The 21,729-nt window shown below is 41.3% G+C and overlaps 3 protein-coding genes across 3 annotated transcripts; all 3 read right to left on the bottom strand.

The window, feature by feature from the left end:
- Positions 1 to 352: 352 nt before the first annotated feature.
- On the bottom strand, positions 353 to 6,081 carry cdk21 (cyclin-dependent kinase 21). The gene is made up of 7 exons (XM_076085729.1): positions 5,011 to 6,081; positions 3,814 to 3,946; positions 2,758 to 2,925; positions 2,495 to 2,604; positions 2,291 to 2,341; positions 2,071 to 2,203; positions 353 to 1,300 (listed from the first exon to the last, which is right to left on the bottom strand). Exons 1-7 carry the CDS (start codon positions 5,238 to 5,240, stop codon positions 1,223 to 1,225), a joined length of 903 nt encoding a protein of 300 aa, XP_075941844.1. The 5' UTR covers positions 5,241 to 6,081; the 3' UTR covers positions 353 to 1,222.
- A 133-nt stretch (positions 6,082 to 6,214) lies between these two features.
- On the bottom strand, positions 6,215 to 12,603 carry retsat.2 (retinol saturase, tandem duplicate 2). Its single transcript, XM_076085726.1, has 11 exons — positions 12,112 to 12,603; positions 10,938 to 11,120; positions 10,567 to 10,808; positions 9,349 to 9,550; positions 9,065 to 9,262; positions 8,854 to 8,973; positions 8,374 to 8,512; positions 7,833 to 7,942; positions 7,548 to 7,717; positions 6,875 to 7,034; positions 6,215 to 6,774 (listed from the first exon to the last, which is right to left on the bottom strand). The coding sequence occupies exons 1-11, from the start codon at positions 12,371 to 12,373 to the stop codon at positions 6,626 to 6,628; spliced, it is 1,935 nt and encodes a 644-aa protein (XP_075941841.1). The 5' UTR covers positions 12,374 to 12,603; the 3' UTR covers positions 6,215 to 6,625.
- A 570-nt stretch (positions 12,604 to 13,173) lies between these two features.
- Positions 13,174 to 20,743, bottom strand: nmt1a (N-myristoyltransferase 1a). The gene is made up of 12 exons (XM_076085728.1): positions 20,584 to 20,743; positions 18,773 to 18,878; positions 18,329 to 18,473; positions 18,107 to 18,225; positions 17,446 to 17,537; positions 17,117 to 17,233; positions 16,196 to 16,366; positions 16,008 to 16,116; positions 15,742 to 15,912; positions 15,467 to 15,631; positions 15,229 to 15,366; positions 13,174 to 14,743 (listed from the first exon to the last, which is right to left on the bottom strand). Exons 1-12 carry the CDS (start codon positions 20,685 to 20,687, stop codon positions 14,723 to 14,725), a joined length of 1,458 nt encoding a protein of 485 aa, XP_075941843.1. The 5' UTR covers positions 20,688 to 20,743; the 3' UTR covers positions 13,174 to 14,722.
- Positions 20,744 to 21,729: the final 986 nt, after the last annotated feature.

Genomic DNA, 21,729 nt, shown 5'->3' with positions numbered 1-21,729 from the left:
ATCGTTGGTTAATTCCCAAAACTGAAGCACAATACTAACCAAATAAACATATTACTTAAAGTACATCAAAATCTAGTTTGAAAACTTAGAATTTATTTTACTTTATTTTAAACACAGTAAACTTTAGGCTCTTTGTCTTTCTAGCATTGGAACACTGGTTGGTTTCTTCAGCAAGACACCACTAGAGGGAAACAATGTTTTGTAATTTGGGTGATGTGATCGTTAAGTGGGGAGCAAATACTGGCAACGTTTTCTGACTGTGGGCAAAGCGAGGACCCATTATGTTCCCTTACTGTTTCAGCACTGCCCCCTTCTGTTCGGACTGTACAGTTGCAAGAGAAAAGATGTCCGTTCATCATCTCTATCTACTTCTAAAATGAACTGTTCACACGAGCGCAGGACCAGACCTCACCATGTTCAAACGCACCATCAGCCACAGAACCAAACCCATCAGACCTTCTAATCAACCTGAATGTATCAACTATCGATGGTGTCGCATTCAAACGCAGAGACGGGTTTGAGAGACAATGATTTATGGAAATGCTTCTTGAATGAACAGTGCAACTCGTGGAAAAAAAGAAATATCTTGTACAATCTTTCAATACAAACATAAATACAGGTGCAATCCATTCCAGTGATTACACCATAAATACCTTCACCACAATAACAAAAATCAAGGACTTCATACACGAGTCTAGAACAAAAAAAGTTTCGGTGAAAAAACATTTAACCAACACGTCAACTTAATAAAGGTGCTCATACTAGTGGCGTTGATAGTTGAAAGAAAAACAGAATTGTTATTTTTAATGGTAACACTCAACAACAACAAAGTAGCGGTACGTTTTGTGGAAATACACAGCGTACTATCAAATTCTAATCAAATAACATACTTTTACTACGTTCATATGAACGCTTGTGAAATTATAAGTAAATCAAACTCCTTAAAAAAAAAAAAAGTCTCATGTTTTCTTATCAAATACATATTTGAAAAACATTTCTAAATATATGTCACTGTGTTTCGAACCATCCGAGTCATGTTCTACACGTCAGGCATAATACGTTTCTATACACTGATGTTTAAAAGGTGCAACGGTGTTTAATCAATCCGGACCACAGTTCCTCATGATGCAAAGTGTGCGATGGATATTAATGGCACAAGACTAGCTAGTACAGCTGACAGTAGAGAAGCAGAAGGAGCGGACGTTTCTGTTCTCCCAAAGCTTCAGTGCTTCATGAAGAAAGGATGGGCCAGGGCTTTGGCAGCTGAGATGCGACGGCTCGGTCTGAATGCCAAACATTGCTGCAGGTAAGGAGAGGTCACACCTTACAAACAGCTTGGAGAAAGGCGCTGTGTAGACTCTCAGTGATGTGCTGCTGTGATCCTTTTTGTTTTAGATGCATCTGAATTATTTGAATAATCTGTTAATCGTCTACTGTACAAACTCTCAAACAGTCACTACATATTAAGTTTGGCAGGTAGCCGAAAACACAACAAAAACATCTATTTATAATCAGCAGATAAACATGCAACTCTTTTACAATTGTGAAGCTGAACTAGAAAATATTGGCTATTTTTGGCATCATGGCTCTGGAGATAGCAATGCTGGTCATTCCACACATCTGGGAGTAGACTGAAATATCACAGCAACTGTTGGACTACATGCTACAAAATTGTGTACAGATGATCGTGGTTCCCAGAGGATGACTCTTACTGGCTTTGGAGAACACTTAACTTACACCTTGGGAAAAAGGTTAAAAATCTTTATTTTATTTTTTAATTGAGCAAAGGAATATTTTTTGCATATAAATGTATTTTAAATGACGTTCTGGGTTTTTCAGATATCAAATATGTATTAACTTTTAGAAAACACTTTTTCTAACTCCACCTTCTAGTATCTGCTCCGCTCTCTTGAAACCTCGACTGAGGTAATACCAAAAACGTATCAGGTACTCTCCACAACTTTGATGCATGGAAAACCAAAAAAAACGGTTTGAGTCCAGTCGAGCCATGTCATGCTGTGGAAATGCTGGAGAGTGTACTTCACAAATTAGAAACACAGATCTGCTCACAGATAGCAGGTCGTTCTCGTCTGGGCCCAGGTTGTGCAGCAGCTTGGTGCAGGAGCCCTTTGGTCCCCAGCTGACCGAGTATGAGATCGGGCTGTCCCTGGGCCAGTCCTCTTCGCTGGGCAAACCAGTCACACTGAAAGACACACAGTAAAGCAGAGAACATGAGAGAGAGAGAGAGAGAGAGAGAAATAGAGAGAGACAGACAGAGAGAGAGACTCACTCAAAGATTTTTTGCAGCTGCTGTACCTCCGTGTATCCCTTAAACAGTGGTCTGTGGGAGACAGGTGTTCAAAGAACAAAGCACAACAAACAGCCTCCTGTAACTCTTATCTCTATTTGTGACAAGTGAGGAGAATGTTTTACCTCTTATATTACACTCTCCAGGGCCTCATACATCTCCTCCGGCCAGACACAGACACCTTACCTCAAGAGGAAGAGCTCAGCAAAGATGCAGCCAGCGCTCCACATGTCCACTGTGGACATGTAAACAGAGTTCAGCAGCACCTCGGGAGCTCTGTACCACAGCGTCACCACCTGAACAGGTTAAGTAACAGACAGAATGCAGTGCTGTGTGCAGGAAAGAAACGGGCTCTAAAATGTCTTAGGAGAGGATAACTGCGGTTAGAATGAGCAGTGTTCAATTGTTTTTCAGCCTTCGCTCATGTCCCTATGTGCTGCCTCACTTACACCTGGAGTGAGAGCGATATTGAAGGTGTAGATGCGCGCCAGTCCAAAGTCTGCAATCTTGACTTCTCCGCGGCTGCTGACCAGAATGTTCTCTGGTTTCAGGTCACGGTGCAGCACCATGTTTGTGTGCAGGAAGTCCAATCCTCGCAGCAGCTGCTGCATCACATCCTGTGCAGACAGACAGCAGAATGGCTTGAGAGAGATGTGCCAAAAAAAAAACCCTGGGACCATTTTTCACACTGAATATGTCTCTGTATCTCAAAAGTCATTGCTTTATTTGTTTACTTGTGGATTTTCATTAACTTGTGAAGTCAGGAGATATTAAAAGACCACAGTGTATTTAACATTCAGGTTGTCATCAGTTATTGGTAAACACATCACATGAACTGAAACAACGCAACACCGTCCCACAGGGTTGTACGGAGGCGTGGGCGTGGTTGTGCTTATTTGTGCTTAATGTAACCGCCATTAAACAATCAGAAGAATGAAATAATTGGACGAGCTGATTACAGTCCTGCGAAAGCCAGGAGATGTTTTTTGTCAGAGCATTTCATTTATTGATTGCTGTCGAGATGTAAAGAGAAGTTCAACAAATATTTTTAAAAAAATACATGACCCAACCCTAGCTTTAAGGACAACATTATGCCGGTGAAACAGGGAATTCCAGCTTTGCAAGTTAATAAGGACACCCGAACACACCATTAGCTTTGGTCCCTGAGGGCTGTGAGCTTACAGTTACACTGTGGTAGATCCTTTGTAGACCATTGCGTTTTGAAAAGTGATTAATAAAGTCTCTTATATTAGACCAGAGAAATAATGAGTGCGGTAGGAGTGTGTAAACTTTGCCTCAAATGCTTCAAAGACAAACAAAAGATAAATAAATTGTGTCTAGACTGGCTGCCCAAATGTCAAGAAGAAGGGAACATGTAAATCCTGTATTTATAAGGATAGATACACATAATAAAAAGGTAGAGTATGCAAGCGTTTGTTTCAGTGCTTTTTCCAGACTTAAATACATGCAGCTATGCGATGATAAGTCCGGTGATGAGTCCACACCTTAATACAGTCACGGCTCAGTCCAGAAGTAGGAGCCTTGGAGAGGTAGGTGGACAGGTCCTGGTCAACGTATTCCAGCACCAGAGTGAGGTCCAAGCTCCTGCCCACTGGCACAGCAGAGGCATCCAACAACCTGGACGTTTAAATCAGCAGGGGTTAAAAAAAACTAAACACAACAAGAAAATATGCTCAGCTCTGTTTCTGTGACCAACTGCTTTTATCGAGTATTACATAAATAAAACTAAACATGGAGACAAGCCATATATAGGTCTATTTATATACATATAAGTCCATTTTACACTCTACTTCAACTTAAGGGAATATGTAAATACAAGACTTCTACTTGTACTTTAATATACACTCGGTATTGTTCTGCCATCATTGTCCTTTAGATATAATAAACATTTCTTGCACCATGCATTCTCGCCACAGATCGCTCCTAATCAATAATATCAAAAGGCAAATTATAAAATGGTTTCTAAAATAAGTATGAACAAACCCAACAAGTCAGAAACACATTACAAAATCCCTCATATATCTGCATGTATAACACCATTGGAGCACGAAGTAGCAATTCAATGCAACCCTGTTAAATTGTGTCATATACACTTAGTTGCCAGTTTATTAGGTACACCTAGATCAAACTAATGCTGTCTAATACAACTAACCTGCAGAAAGAGGCGTCATTTCAACTTTATTATTCATTTTATTTTGGAGGGTGCAGTTTGTGGCAGGTGAGGAGTGTTTGTATTATTTGTATGGGACATAGTCTAATGTGCACTATGATGGACAACATTCAGAGTTAACCACGTATGGTACTTGAGATTGGATATTTTCCAAACACACACTTTTCATACACACCTCTATGAGCAACTTACGATCCATACACCATTAACGTTGCATTGTGTACATTTCATATTTGCACTCTTTCCTTAAAAACTGCTGCACAACTATTTCCCTCGAGATGAATAAATGTGCGTCTTATTTTATTTAATCAATGAGGGTGGGCTAAATACCAGAAACACCTCTGTGTAATGTAAAACAAGTCAACAGCAGAACAAACCACAGTCTCCAGTTGAATCCAGTCCTCTCTCACAAAACATAACCATAAATGAACATTAAAACATTCATGAATGATTTATTTACCGTTGTGTTAGACTGCCTAATTTAAACTGTAGGTTGACCTAACAAACTTACTCGACTATGTTGGGATGGTTGAAGAACTTCATTTTACGCAGCAGCGACACCTCGCGGATCATGAAAGCAGGGATGCCGGACTCCCACGAGTCCTCGCGGACGTTGAATTTCTTCACCGCCAGGAGGCGCTGTTTCCCCCCCACCTCTCTGGCTTTATACACTTTACCGTACGAGCCTTCTCCTACTTCTGCCAGCAGCTCGTAGCACAAAGGCTTAGTGCAGACGTCCATGATTTTCCAGATTCAGGGCGAATGAACCCGGCCTGTCTAGAGAACAGTCTGCTTCAGGATGACAACACTTAAATATGACGTATTTACCTGCTTCCAGCACTCTGTGACTCAGAGTGAGCTAGCCAACGAGGCCCTGAGTGAATTGAGGTTTGCTGGTTAGCTAGGAGGTCAACTCCTCCTGTCACAGACCGCAGCCGCAAACCACCTGTAATAACAGTGTTTTGATGCAATTACCAAGTGTTTCATTTAAGCCTCGTTGTTACAGCATCTGGTGTTTGTACTTTACCTCAGACTGCTGAGCGCACTTTAGCCTCCATGCTGCTTCCTGCAGGAAAGTGTCGGAGCATAACTTGCAGCCAGAAAATGATAAGAGAAAAAAAAAAAAATCACACCCCTTTTATTCGCCAACTAATCAGAAAGCTCAAAATGTTGTCCGTACTTCCATCAGTCTTTTTTGGGGAGAGCGCACTTGTTGTACACGTGCTCACTGCTGCAGTCAATGTCACTGCAAAAACATATGCTGCGTTCAGGTGCAGGCAATTTACTGTGGTCGGTGCACATAAACAACATATATAAACAAATAAACACAACAGTCGTGGTTGGGATGAGGGTGGTTTCCAGACGATTACCAGGTAAAACATGATGACCAAGCTTTGAAGTTAAAGGGCCACAATATGTCAGTTTACACGTTTTAGTTTATGTCCTAGTAATTAGCAGCAAAGTGAATTAAAGCGATATACAAAATGAATAAAATAAATGTATTATTATGTGAATCTGTTTAATTTTAATGATAGGATATGTTTATATATTTATTTTGATACTGACTAAACGTCGTACCACACCCAAGTTGCAGAGATGTGACTTTCAGGTGGTGCAATAAATAACAATCAATGCAGTTAGAAACTAAATGAACCTGTTGACCAAATATTGGGAAAAATGTATACATGGTACACCAAAGACCAAACTGAAACAAATTCATTGTTTGTACCCTTTATTATTAAAAAAGGGAGTAAAACATGATACAACTTCACCTCAGGCACTGAGTTAAGAGACTGCAGATCACTTTCAACATTTGATTTTAGGAAAAAAGCATTTGCATTAACAGTTGAGGTCACGTTAGCTTTGATAGGTGCAGGTTGACTGAGGTATTCAAACATGAATTAATGTAGGTATACATATTTTAAAGTAGGCACAGCTCAGTGGTATGAGTTGGTGTGGAAAACTCACTTTTCCAGTTTATTATAGCAAAAACAAGTCACTTGTTAGGTTTAGTCTGAGGGCCTCTGTGCTGAGGCGCTCTTGAAAGGTGTTTTGTGAGTTAGACGTAAGTGCTAATTAAATAAGGTATAACTACAACGGTCACTCAGCTGAATGTCGTCAGGCAGTTACTCCTCTTTGAATTTGACATTCGTAAATCTAATTTTTTTTGCCAAGGCGATGGCATCCAGGTGGAGGTTGCGGTTGAGGATGACCGAGCCGCAGGTGAGAGCTCCGGCGAGAGCGCCGGCGAAGCCGCACACAAACACGTCCTGACCTGCAACACAAAGCACACCGAATGTACTGAATTTAGACAAAGTCCTGTCAGGAGTTACAGGCGACCTCTGGGTGATGTTGTGCTGCACGGGTGGTCTGACCTGTCAGATAGAGGTTCTTCAGAGGAGTCTGAGGTCTCACTGTAGCGTTGAGTTCAGGGCTGAAGCGGGCGAGGCCATGATCCGCTCCGTAGATTTCACCTTTGGGGGCTCCGATATAGTGCGTGTTTGTGATGGGGGTGCCAGCATCAATGAACTCAACCTACACAAAAAGAAAACAAACAGGCAATATGAATATTATTTATTACGCCAGGAAAGCTATCCTGGTGCAACAATAATGAGTTATAAGCAACATAAAACCAATAACACAAAATCAGAAACAAAAAGTGATAGTAAAATGATGCATAACAATTATAATAATTTACTTAAAGAATAGCATCCTAGAAACTATTAATTATTCTAATAAGGCATAAAAAAAAATATCTATAAAATAAATAAAAAGACCAAACTTCTACAAGTCGCACAATCCTTTAGTCAGACTAACATCTTCTAAAATACACCCAAACATCAGCAGCACAGTTTCTCTGCATCACTGATTTAAACTCACAGCGATCAACCAGATTTTGCCGTTTTAAATTTTGACACAGATGTTCCCACATTTCTGTAAGTTCATGTAGATGAGGTGGTTGTAACCCAAGAGTGGCTTTTTACACTAAAAACGTGAGTGCCAACCTATGAGCAGTGAGAGGACACCAGACGGATTCAGAAGCGTTACCTTGTCTCTGGTTATCTTCGGGAAGACGTCCAAAACCACCTCCAGAATAGAGTCAATGAAGGTCTGTTTCAGCTCTTTGTAGTCCGGCGCTCTGTTCGTCACTTTGTCATCCTTCCACTCCTCAAACCACTTGTAGTTGGCAAAACTGACCAGACTCACGGTGGACTTCCCTGATGTGAAAATAAATATTTAAAAGGTAAAACACAAAAAAAAACACCACAGGACAACATATTGTTGTGGAGTACATTCATGAACCTAACTTCACTGTGAAGACAGTTTCTGTACCTGGTGATCTTTCCTCCCAGGTCGAATCTTTAGCCGATGGCGACGCCACGAACAGGAGAGGTACATTATTAGCAGCCTCTTCCCTCTTTCCATTGTAATACTTCTCCACCCTTTAAAAACACAACAGGTAATTCAGATGAATTCACAGATACAAAATAGCTGAAGCAAATATATTATGTTACATTTCTAAATAAAGATATCTTCTGTTCAAATGCTGGACCAAAAAGCTCCTTACAGTTGCTGTTATTCAGTGTGTTTCTGCAGCGACTATAGTCTGTAGACCATAGTCCTTGTGAATCTGTGATTCTCTCCGACACATTGTATTATATTAGAGCAACTTTAAGTCCATGTAAAGTTTAGAACTAAAGAATTGACCCATTTTGAGATCTACAGGTTGAGTTTAAGCGCTCAGAAACTTGTAAAACAAAAAGACCTGGCTCCTAAAAAGCACATTTTTAGTTTGCAAAGTCAAGTCCGTGTTTGGCTACAACTCGAATGTGAATTGCGACAAGCAACAGACACGAGATGCTAAACGACATACAGTTCATCGAAATTGTTCTCGGCAAAGATCCAGTAGTTGTCCGCTTTCAGGCCCAGCTCCTCCTTGGTTCCATTCAGACCCACAAACACACTCAGGCCACCGTCACCGTTCTTCATCATACTCGTCTGCTTCTGGATGGCTGTGTTGAGTCATACGGGAGACAACTTTAGCTCACAGATAAAAGAGACATGAAAACGTAATCATGTGATTCATCGCACGGAGATAATAATCCAGAATCATTAGAAACAAAGTACTGCTGTGCAGCTTACACTGAAATGATTGCTTAACTCAAGCCAAGGCTCAACTGTTTCTCGGCCCAACCTTTCAGGTGGGACAGTTTGCTGCTTCTCTCTAGTTTTATGTCATCTTTGGGTGTTGGGTTACTTGATGTTGTCACCTGAGCATTTTCTAGACTAAAGAGCCAACTGATTAATAACAAAATAATAATAATAATCATCGGTTGCAGCACTTAGTCCCTACCTGGCATGGCCTGGAGCTCTTTGGGCAGAAGCTTCTGGTATGTGTTGAAGATGCCGGCATTAGAGATGACAATAGGGGCAAGGATATGCATTTCCTCTTGGCCTTTCATGACGCTCACACCTGAAACCATGACAAAAATAGATAAATAAACCCAGTGAGTCTCCTGTCACTGGGAGCTGCATGATGTGACCGCGTACAGAAACACTCCCACCGTAAGCTTCGTTGGCGTCATTGAACAGGATGCGGTTGACTGGCGCTCGGACCAGAACAGCACCACCAGCCTTCTCAATGATGGGGATCATGTGGTAGGCAATCTCACTGGCTCCGCCTTTCGGGTACCATGCACCATTCAGGTAGTGGGTGACCAGCAAGCTGTGCATAGCGAAACTGCTGTCTTTAGGCATGTTACCTGCAGATCAGAGACGGAAACGCATGAGTGGGATACTGAAGAAATAAACTGATCTCACCAACAGGACTGCTGAAGCTCGGCCTAACCGTAGGTGCCGAAGATGTAGGTGAAAACAGCCCTGAGGTCCTTGTTCTCCGTCAGCTCATTCACCACTTCCGTCAGGCTGCGAGGTGCCATTTTGAAGAAGAAGGACAGACGTTGGGCCAGACCGGTGTAGACCAGGAACTTGGCCAAGGGGACGGGGCAGATCTTCAGCATAGCGAGGAGCCAAATGCCCCGCCCGACTTTCTGCAGACAGAACACACAAGACACACAGATGGTGATCTGTAATCGACTGACAAGAGTACAATTAAAGTGGATTTACCAAAGTCTGGACCTGTATAACTGGCTGTGTGAGGATGCACCTTCCCCGGGAAAACTAACAGACACATAAAAGGAAGTATAGAAGAACACCTATAGATTCAAACTACGGACAAAAGTATGAGAAATATTGTCTTAGGGGGTCATGAAACAAACGGAGTCAAAGTGAAACGTGAATGTATCGTAGTGCAACTCCAATTATGAATCCATCTACTCCCAACTATTTATTAAGATAAGATAGACTTTATTCCACTATTAATCTCTCCTTTTGTACTTTCTTTCTTTTTTTCGTGAGGTCTCTGTGACCTTTGACCAACAAAATCTAATCAGTTCATCCTCGAGTCCAAGTGGATGTTTTTTGCCAAATTTCCAGAAATTCCCTCCAGGCGTTCGTGAGATATCGTGTAATATAAGATAAGATAAGATGATCCTTTATTAGTCCCGCAGTGGGGAAATTTACAGGATTACAGCAGCATAGTGGATAATGCAAACAAGAGACATAGTGCAAAAAAGATCAAACAAGTATTATAAATAAGTAAAGAATATTAATAAGTAAAAAAGTAAAAATCCACAAAGTGTTCACGAGAATGGGACAGACTGATGTGCAGATGATCATGACGCCTGTGGCCACGGCTTTTGCCAATGTGGAGACATAAAAATGAATAAATAGATCCTCAAAGATAAAGACAGTGGCATTCCTTTATCTGTGGGTCAAAGCAAAACGCTGTTGCAACTCAGTCTAGATACAATTATGCAACATCTCAGCTACAGAGGCCTCGCCGACCTTTGCTTTACCAACCCTTGAGCCCCTGAAGAATATCAGTGACAACACCAACAGAAATCTGGATAACGTAGATAACTTTGTGCCAAAGTTTATAAATACACAGTTCACTGAAAAAGATACTCTCTATAGTAATATTTCGTCCTGTTCACAAAGGTCCTACCTTGACCAGCCTCAAGTACTCATCGATGGCCTTCTCCTCTCCAGGGAAGCACTTCTTCAGCTCCTCGGGGAAGCGGGTCCTGCCGCTGTAGATGGGGTACCGGCGGCGGTTCTCTGGAGGTCCCAGCACAACCTGGTCGAACGGATTCTCCAGAGGCTCCCACTGCAGCTGTCCATTCGTCATGCTGTCCAGCATGCAGCGGAACGGCTTGTGCTCCTGCAGGTCACCGATGTAGTGGATTCCTGAGGGAGGAAGGCAGAAAACACGTGGACACAGCAGGGTGTGTGTCAGCTTTTTAAATGTTGGGTGCAGTCACTTCGCACAAAGCGTCAAACAACAAATTCAATGTCTTCATTTTATGTTCTTCTCACCAACATCAAACTCAAAGCCCTTCTCAGTGAACGTGTGGCAGCATCCTCCAGCCCGATCGTGCTGCTCCAGAACCAGGACTTTCTTTCCAACTTTGGCGAGCAGCACCCCAAGCCCAAGACCACCGATCCCACTGCCGATGATGACGGCATCCAGGTTTTCAGGAACTCTACTGGCTAGAAAACCTGACGAAAAGGCAACAAAATATTCAAACAATGGGCACGGCTGCGGCGCAAACTGGCACAATGAAAGTAGATCTGAGGATTCCATTGGGAGAACAAATGTTTACTGTTGAGTCGATTGACATGAAAAGCATAAAAAAAAAAAAAAAAAAAGTTTAACTAACATAACTTAGTTCCAGCTTTGCAAATGTGAGAATGTACCGTTTTTCTCTGTTTTATGTCTTTGTAAACCGTTTATGTTTGTGGACTGCAATGTGCAATTGTTCATTTTTGATATTTAAGAATAATTGGTTAAAAATAATCAATAACAAATAATATTTTTGGCAGTCACACACAATTAAAATGTAAACTCTCAGGAGTCCATGCTGCACACTAATCACTATTCAGGACATATGTAACTTTGCAGTATTAGCTTAGAGAGTTTCTTAAAGCCCAATGGTTTGAATTAATTCAGTTTTAAATACATGTTGGGATGAAGAAGTGTGTGCAGTGAGTTAGGTCAGCCACTAACCATCATTTTCATTACAGACTTATTGCTCATTTGATATTTCTAACAGTCTAAAAGCTCAAAATATATTTGATTTTCAGCAATACACCGACCAGAAAAGCAAAAAGCTTTAAAATGTTGCACCCAGATCATTTTTTTTGCAAAATAGCAGTTTATTTTGAATTGCAACCTCTGAGGGAAGAAGCAATGCTACAACTTACAATTTGTTTCAAACCGACACTTAATGTCAATACATGCATTTGTCATTTGTTTAAAAGTATAAAATCACAGCAATGTCCTCGGTCCCCACTAATGTTGCAAGACAGGTTCAACTTCCCCACAGCCGCATTCTCCTACAGGGACACTTGGACCTGCAACGTTCACTATGTAAACTAATTACAAATTCACTTGCGGGTGAGATTACTCAACATTTTATTATTTCAATAAAAATGACTTCAGGTTTTTTCAACTAAAACCTTTGGTAGTTTAACGTTGACGGTAACTCACCCTGCTTCAGCACTTTGTTTTTCTCCTTCCTGTCGTGAACCATCTTCTTTAGCGGTTCACGAGTGTCCTTCTCGAAGGGATTGGGCCCGGAGCTGCTGAAGACATATTTTAATATAAAAATGACCAAAGCGACACAAACTATCCCGACAACGAGCAACATCGTGCCACCTTCTCCAACACTCCCGAGTGCACAGTTCCGCGTTACTCCAGAGTTACCCTCTGCACAACTGACAGGAGATGCCGGCCAATTAGAGCCTTCCATTAGTACACGTGAGGCAGTGACGCCGGCCTCAGGGCAGTTTCGACCAATCAACGTCAAGTTGAGTGTGAGAGCGACGCAAACACAAGAAAAGAGACGCAAACCACGCCCCTACTGTTTCATAATTGGAAATAAAGGCTCTGCTTGACCTTGGTGAGGCTTAAAAAGTATAAAAAAATATACATAAACTAAAGAATATTATCATAAACAAATATAAAAACCATTTAAACACTAATTATTATCTGAGGCCTTAAGAATCATCTTTAATGATATATTTTAAAAACAAAGCCTTAAGATTAAATCACAATAGTATCTGTGTCATTTGTTAACTCCTGCAAAGACATTTGTTGAGTTTTATTTGATTAAACTTAATTTTCAACAAAAATGTACTCTTAAAAGTAGAATTTGTAGTACTGGAAATACAGGAAATCAGCAATACTTGTTTGATGTGAACGTGCTAAACCATCCATCTAAATTAAGAGCGCCCCTGGTTCCACATCTGTTAAACACCTTAAGTTGATAGTCTGCATACTGTCAACAAAAAAAGTGTTAAAAATGACAGTTGAACTAAAAGCCTCATGCAATTAGGAAACAATAGTGCTGCATGATACCTTATTCTTGGCCTTTGTCACAGTAGTTTGACAAAGAACAACAAATCTTAACATCCATGTACTTGCTTGCTGTATCACCATCCACTGAGGAACACTATTAGATCCAGTTTTAATCTCCAAAAAAAGCTAGCAAGTGGTCCTTGAGTTTATTCGATATCCTGTGTAAACATGAACTTTGACAAAATCCTCACAGCAACTTCTAGATTTTATTTTATTTTTTGCTAAAAAAAAAAAAAAAAAAAAAAAAAAATGAATCACCTGCATCTTCACATTTTTTTCCTGCATCAAAACACCACGAGACCCATTCTTCTTTTACATCAGTTTTTAAATAGAACCAGCATTTTACATTAGAAACACTTTAAGTGGGGCACGTCCCCAGTCATCATCATCACCACCACTCTCACTCTGCACAATGTCCTGGAAGTCCAGACGGCTTTACACCAGCCCGGCTCCAACATCAAGACTTTAAACTGACATCGCCTGCATGATGAGTGTAGAGCTCCAAATGCTGTAATGTTACCTGCAGTGCTCGTACTTTATATTGTTTCACTTTCTAAATAAAGCTCATAAAAGCATAATATAGGTGATGACCACATCAAACCATCAATTCCCTCGGAGCTAAACACAGTCCGTGCTTTGTGCATTCAAACTTGCCAGATCTTTCAGTTTTTCTCATCTTTGCATTTTATTATATTAATCTTTAAGACTTACTGTGTGATTCCCTAAAGCAAATGAGGACAAAGTCCTAAAAATCACCCTCAAACACTTTGCATTATAACCTAAGCTCTTGCAGACTTTTTCAGGAACATTTGACAAAACCTGAGAGCCCATACGGGTGGACATAGAAACTGGAGCACAGTTAAAATCAAGAGGCGTCATTACAAATCCGATTCCTGCCAGGTGTTGTGTAAAACCCCATCAGAATGCATTCAACCTCCGCGTGGGAGTCCAAGCCTCGTCCAAACCTCCAACTGAGCCGGTCCACTGACACCAGTCTGTGTTTCAGGGCTTCTTCTGTTAGTGCAGTACGCTGAGGTCATGAGAGTTAATACAGATGAGGAAACATCTTATCCATAATGACAGAGGGTTTGATGAGACAGGGGAAAGCATGACAAGAAACATTTTAACAGAAGCCCTTATCTGGTGTCCACTTTTGGTATTTATTACCTCGCATTTTTTAACCTTTTCCTCTTTAAAATAATTTTTCATCATTTTGATTCTTCTTTCTTTTTTATCTCTAAAACTTAAGGATGACAGATTTATTTTAATTGCAAAAAGCACTTCCAACGTTTAGGAATCAAACTGAACAGTAGGTTCTAGTCTGCATGTGTTAGGGCATAATCCTCGGTAATGTTTGATATTATTTACATGTATTGTACGTTTCGTAGGTATGCCAACAGTGAGTGTTTGATAGACAGTAATCTGTGCAAACTGTTCTTGTGTGTATGTGTACAATCAAGACAGCTCTCAGATGAAATACAGCTGTTTGTGATGGTAACAATGGCTTAAGGTCCATGTGATCAAGGGAGGAGGAAGAGCAGCGAGGCTCTCCCTCCTCCCTGCCTGGCAGCGGTAGTGCAGGTCAAAGTTCAAAAGGTCAAAAAGTAAAAATGGGCGGTGGGTGTTTTTGTTTTTTTTCCTTTCCTGAAGCAGGAAGTCATCAGTCCATCTGTCCGGTGGTCTGTGCCATGGTGCCGTCTCCTGGCCTGTTGGTGACACTTGTTTGTGGCGTAAAGGGATGTCACTGCAGTACCAACCCAACCTGAGAGAGAAGAGGAGGACATGTGAGGAAAGCAGTTACAAACATGTTTTGGGGAAATTTAAGGTTACAAAAACTATTTGCAGGGTCCACCAAGCTAAATTTAAGATATTTAAAGACAGTTTTAATACCACATACAATGTAAAATAATACTTATTTTATGGTCAAACCAGCCAAGGGATGAAAGTTGAATGGAAGAACCAGTGGGGAGGATAGGGTCGAGGGTTATGTATCGTTATATCAGTAGCATAAAGCAACAAGTCCAGATAAAGTGCAGAAAAATGAATGGAGGGCATAACAAATGAAATATGATGAATTAATTCAAGATCGTGTAAGTTCTAAATTTGACCCTTGCCCATTATGGTACAATGAGCTTCCTAGCTGCTGTAGCTTCTTGCTACAGGTCTGAGGGTGCCGACTTTATTTGAGGAAACTAATATCAATGCATTGGCAGACTTTAGGTTGTGATATTGCCACTATAAATGTACCTTTTCTGAGCCCATGCTGGGACACTTCCAATTGTACAGATAATACTGTAGGTTTCCATCACCGATGCCGAACTTAAGCTTCTCCAAGAAAGTCTTGTTTTCCATTAGATCCAGTGCATTGAAGACATCAAACCCTTTCTGGATAAAGAGACGAGAAGAAAAAACAACAACAAGTCGTTAGTTCCCTGAGAATCAACATTTCAGAGAACACACACACATGGATTGAAGAGGAACACACCGATTTGGCCAGGATGAGGGCGTCAGACATCAGGTCGAGAATGGGGGTGGTGGTGTGCACGTTGTAGAAGGAGTACGCTGCTTTTAGGCTGCGGTGCAGAGGGTGGTTCATAATGGTAGAGGGCAGTGTGTAGAAGCTCAGGAAATCTGTTACCTTGCCATCGTTCTGTCAAGAGAATGACACACGTTTATACAAAGCCTCTCAGCAGGATGGTTTAAGACAGAATTATTTAAAGATGTCTCGGGCAAAAAGTCTCTGGAATTTTTTTTCTTTACCTCCACCAGGTAAGTGTCGATAATATTCTCCCGGGGCAGCAGCCAGTGTTCTACCTCTTCCTGGTTCATGGCGGGCACCAGGTTGAACTGGCTGAGGTACTCACGGAGGAGGCGATGCACAACTGGGACATCCTTCTTGGTCATCGTCCGCAGGCCGGAAGTCTTCGGAGTCTGAAGGAGCGAAACCAAGGGAGGAGAAGCATAAAGGCTCGGCAGGGCTTGGTGGCCCATATTTGTGTTTGTGAAATATGTGTGTTTTCACTAACGTCAGGCAGACGGTACAACTTCATGGTGCGCTGCATCGTCATGTTCCTGCTCAGGTGGGAGAACTTCACCTCGATTAGCTTGCGTGGGTTCAAAGAGCGATGCCAGTACCTGTGCAGAGAAGTTGGATTTGTAGAAGAGGGAAGGTTGTGTGCATAAAGTATGTGGAGAGCTATTCTGTCCGTCTCACCTGCATGTGCCCACAGGTTTGGGCAGTACCACTCCAGCAGTGTAAACTGCCTGAAAGATGCCCTGCAGGTTGACCCGTCTGGTGATTTCTCTTATCAGAACCGGAGCAACTCGTTTGGAGCGAAGCTTCTTGTGGACACAGAGGAAATTGATCTCTACCATTTTCTTTTCTCTATACATCAGACAAGAAAAGAACGCATTACGTGAGCAACTCTGCAACAAACTCAAACCAGAATGACAGAAAAAAAGCATTTATACAAAATAGTATTACCGTATTTTCCGCACTATAAAGCGCACCGGATTATAAGGCGCACCTTCAATGAATGGCCTATTTTAGAACTGTTTTTATATATAGGGCGCACCGGATTATAAAGCGCATAGAATAGAATAGCGTCGTAAGCGTGTCTCTTGAAAGGTGCCATTTTGGGGTCTTTATACACACAAGTGGTGTTGGACTAGGAGTAAGCACAGTACCGGTGTTTACCGCGGTGCGGCTTTGTAGTTTACCAGTCGTACTGAAACATTTTGACAGAGCGCCGTGTACAACCAGTATGGATCAACCAATTAACCAATTGATCCATATATAAGGCGCTCCGGATTACAAGGCGCACTGTCGTTTTTTGAGAAAATTAAAGGCTTTTAAGTGCGCCTTATAGTGCGGAAAATACGGTAAATACTTTTTACATTAAAATGAATAATCTATCACGTGTTGCACTTTTACATTTTAACCTTTAGATTAAAAATCAGAAGAACACAATTCACACAAATATTTGCTATATTGTACTTTCAGTGTAAAATATAAGACTGATCTACATTTAAGACAACTTATTCAGCATGAGGTGTTTTCCTGGTCAACAATATGTACACAGAGTGGCCCCTTCGTTAAGATACACTTTAACACGGCGTTGTTGTGTTCACTTACATGTCGTAGATAGAGATGGAAGCAGGAATGGCACTGATGAAGCCTACTAGCTTCTGGTTGGAGTTCACTCTCACCCCACAATGCCACTGGGGCAACCAGCCAGGGGGCCGCAGGGCCCTGAGAGAGAGAGAGAGAGAGAGAGACAGGTCGGTCATTAAATGCAACAGATTATTATACTGCCATCACCTGTATTAATATTTTATAAAATGTTGATCCATGTGCTTTATATAAGGAAAGTATTTGCTGTCTAGATGTATCAAGTTTAGCATTTCAATCTAACATCACTGCCAGGTGTAAAATGGAAGAATATCAGTTCTGAAAAGAAATACCAGAGCAGGAACTCGGGGGAGTAGTCAAATCGGAACATGTTGTCATCATCTTCAACATAATTCTCGTTGAGAAGGGTGTAAAGTTCCTTGAGCTGGTTTTACAGAAGAACAACAGAATTAGACATTTTCTATATCTGCATGTGTAAATGTTCCTATTAATACGTACATGACAATGCTCTGCCAACTTCACCTGTTTCGTATCAATTCTAGTGAATTCATTTTTCTAACAATACGCATAATCAATCATACACATACTGTGCATTCAACATTGCAAATGAAAAATAGAATTGCAGATACTGGTATCGTAACATTTTGGTATGAAGAATCTTGAAAATGTGGCAATAAGCTTGTTTTTGCGTATGCGAGCCACACCGGTGTTTCCGTTTTGCTACTGTAGTTTTCACTATAAAGCAAGTTTGTGGATCTCAGCATTACAGTTCAGCTTTATTAAAGAAATAATTAAATCAGTGATCACACGACTGAGGAGTTGACAGCAATGACTGAAGGATATGTTCACATTGGCACACAAATAAAAATCCACTCGTTTGTTTAACAAAATAAAGCTCAGATCACTGAGAGTCCAGGAGATTGTTGCTAAAAGGTGAATTCCTCATGTGCACTCCTGCTACGAGTGTGTGAGTGTGTTAATGCACTCTCTTACCACACCAGTGTTCCCCAAGTCTAGGGTGTCCCAGCTGAAGCCCTGCGGGAGGCTGTAGGGCTCCTCACGAATGTTGTCTTTGTCGGGTTCGATGGATCCGTGTGATGTCACAGTCTCCCCTGAAGGAAAACATAACAGTTTATGACATAAGCACAGAAACCTACAATAAATGACATCCACATGTCTATAGAGCACAACTGACAGCTCTGACAAATGTCATACCTAGCTTGGGCACAGGCTGCGTGTCCCAGAACTGGTAACTCCGCCGAGTGGCCTCCTCCATGGTTTTGGCAGGGCCTTGGCCGACAGAGAACAGTTCAATGGCCTTTTGGATCTCCTGGAGCTTATCAGCTGGCAATGAATTCACCTGTTTGCAAAACACAGATAGAAATCAACAGGGTTAAAAGGGTCAATCCACCAAAATTAATCATTTTCTATTTAGTCCGGTGTGGCAGATAAGACGTTCAATGTTCTAATCAGCAGAGTGTCGCACTGTGAGCAAGAAGTGCACAGATTTCTACGAGCCACAGTCCGCAACAGGAAACTATCATGATTTTTATCTTGTAGTAGACCTGTAACTCCTAAAATATTTTAGTTTTCCTTTTGAATTTTAGGCGATCTGACCCTTTTTTTGATTGTTGCTTCATAAAATTAAGGATTTCATGCCTTGGCAAGGGGGTCCTGAGCAGCTTCTGTGGCACCAGATTTCTTCTTCTTTTTCTGCTTCTTTTTCTTCTTCTTGGCACCAGTGTCGTCACCCAGACCCCTGTCACTGAAAGGACAGAAATATAAAGTCTCAATAAACTGGCAGAACACATAAGGTAGAGTACTGGACATATGGACTGTGTCCCTCTCCATCACCTGCATCAGCTGATAAAGGTGACTGAAATGGAGAAATGGACACAGGCAAGAAATACAAATCGCCGTACACCGGTAGTTCCTGCAACCCCTTCCCACAGCCTGTGTGTCACTAACCCCCATTTCCTGATCATTTCAAACCTGAGGAGCCACACAAAGAGAGCCACCCGAGAGAGACTACATACTTACAGGAGGATAATCTCATTAGTGTCCAAGAGAGAGAGGCCAAGCACCGGCCTGTATTTGTAACACCAGCACAGATGGTGAATCACATGACCTCTGGAAGAGGACTGGATGGTATATATGCACTTGTGTATATATGCATGTACGTACAAGAGGTCAGTGAGTGACGGGGACAATGGACAACAAAACATTCAATAGTTTGTTCCACGGGCTTCCATTTCAACAGAGTAGACCAGCCAGCGGCCAGAACCATTCTTTGTGAGTTGGGTGCAGGGGAGTCGCATGTGTTGCTCGAAAAGAGCAGGAGTGAAGCTCACATTTGCTTCACCTCAATTGATAAATAGGGTCATCATTTTCTACTTACAGCAGCGGTGGATTATGCATAAAATTGTGTCATTTTTTTGCTTTTTTTCCCTCATAAAATGAACGCTTTTACCTCCTACAGAGCCCCCAAAACCCTTCAATTAAAAAACAGCCCAAGAAATAAAATTAATTCTGTGTTCAAACTGCTCACAGCTCATGATCACACCAAGGCCCGTGATAACAAGTAACGTTAGACTCAGATTTATTTGAAGAAGTCATAAGCCACTAATAAAGGTAGAGCAACACTTTCTCCAATGGCAGAATTCGCATATACGGTGAGCAGGACACGCCTTAATATGTGCAAGCGAATGCTCCTTTCGTGTGTGTGTTACCGCTTAGTAAACATTTACAGAAGTCAAAGCCGAGCAGTAGGACTCAATCAAAGCCTGATTCCGTAGGAGAGCTGACATTAGGCTGATAAAATAGGATATTTCATATTTTAAAAGAGGGAATTAAAAGCTCTGCTGACTGTCGAGTTACAAAGCCAGCCCAAAACAAACGATATGATCAAGTTGCACGTGTAACAACGTGCAGGTTTTGCTTATTTCACTTTTGATTCGGCTACTGTCTGCACACGGATCCTATTACAGACAATAGGGGTTTGACAGCTATGCTAGCATGCATGCTAACTTGCTAAATGTCAACTGGGGTTGCCATGAATTGCATCAGTTACAGGCAGACAGCAATATATAAACAAATAATATATCACACTGGCAACTTAATAAAAATAACTTTTTCTGTAAGTTGTACAAGTGACAGTATATTATTAAATGACTAGCTTTGAAGCGTAACATTACTTTGGGCTTGCTACCTCCACACTACGCCTTGCTATCAGCGCTGTAGAGCCCGCCCACATTAGCGACATGACGGACTCTCAGCCAATCACATCAAAGGAACTGGTAGGCAACGGGTGTTTCTAACCAATAGGGTAAAGGCAAGTGGACGGGCCAACCTCCATCGATGGCTGTCTATCCCGACAGCTCCCCGACGCTTTAGTTTGATCCCGCTTTGATAAAGTCTACATAGACGTGACATATTGTTCACCGCTTTTGCTGCTAAGCCTGCCTTCTTACCCATCGTCAGAGTGGTGCTCTTCGTTTTCACAGTCGCTGCAGTGTCCGTGGTCCTCTACATCTTCTTTCTCCGGCATCGGTGCTGTCTCATTCTCATCCGCCATCTTCAACCAGGAAGTGAAGAGCCACCGCGTGCCCTCGACGACTTTAAAGCTCCCTCTGATGCTATTGGTTTAGAGCGGTGATGGAAATGTCTTCACTGTTGTCCTCTTGTGGCTGTTTATTATAAGAGGCTTAGTAACACACGTTCTAGGGTTTCTACTCTTACACATGCACACAAGCATGATTAGAGCCACGTGAAGGGAAATTAAAACACTTTTTTGACAGGAGGTACATATATTTACTCAAGTAACGTTAGGTTACTGTACAACTACAATGTTGAGCTCCTTGTATATTACTTGATTATTTCCATTTCATGCAATTTTCCATCTATACTTATACTCCACTACATCTCAGAGACAAACATTGTACATGTTTTTCAATTATAAGACAATAAGACAACATATAACCAACAAATACATTCTGATGTACAATATTATTATACAAATGTAGAGTAAAAAGTTAAACATTTGCCTCTAAGATGTTGTGGAATAGAAGTATAAAGTTGCAGATAATATAAATACTAAATGTACTTTGTTACATTCAACCACTAAACATAGTAGGCTATATATAAAGTGATAACAGCAGTGGTACTACTTTCCAATAAGACGCCCTTTATAAAGTAGTTGTAAGTTGGAACTAAAGTGTGTGAATGGTAAATAATTGTTTTTGCAATTTTGTATATGTTGTACGCATTCAAGGATAAAATTGGCATTATTCTTAATTTTTCTTTTCAACAAGACCCATGAAAAGAAAACAACAATGTGTTTGTGCCTTTTGCAGTACTTGCTGACTTCCTAACCTCTCTGTGACAATCAGCCACATATGGTTCCAGCTAAGGACATAACTGCTCACAAATATAAAGTTTATTATTTTTTAAAGGCTAAATAAATTCTTGAAACATTTTTTAGAGAGACCATTTGCACCTGTAGATATGGTGTGCTCATAAGAATTTACTACAGGACAGTATATTTTGATTGACTCAAAACAATTCCCACGTTATGAAGTGTCATGGCATTGGCCTGCGTGCAGTTCACTGGCCCTCTG

Source organism: Anarhichas minor, unplaced genomic scaffold, assembly GCF_050575085.1.
Source record: "Anarhichas minor isolate MPS153535 unplaced genomic scaffold, ASM5057508v1 ptg000007l, whole genome shotgun sequence".
Taxonomy (NCBI): domain Eukaryota; kingdom Metazoa; phylum Chordata; class Actinopteri; order Perciformes; family Anarhichadidae; genus Anarhichas; species Anarhichas minor.
The sequence above is the reverse complement of the archived record's forward strand: the minus strand, read 5'-3'. Positions and strand labels throughout refer to the sequence as shown.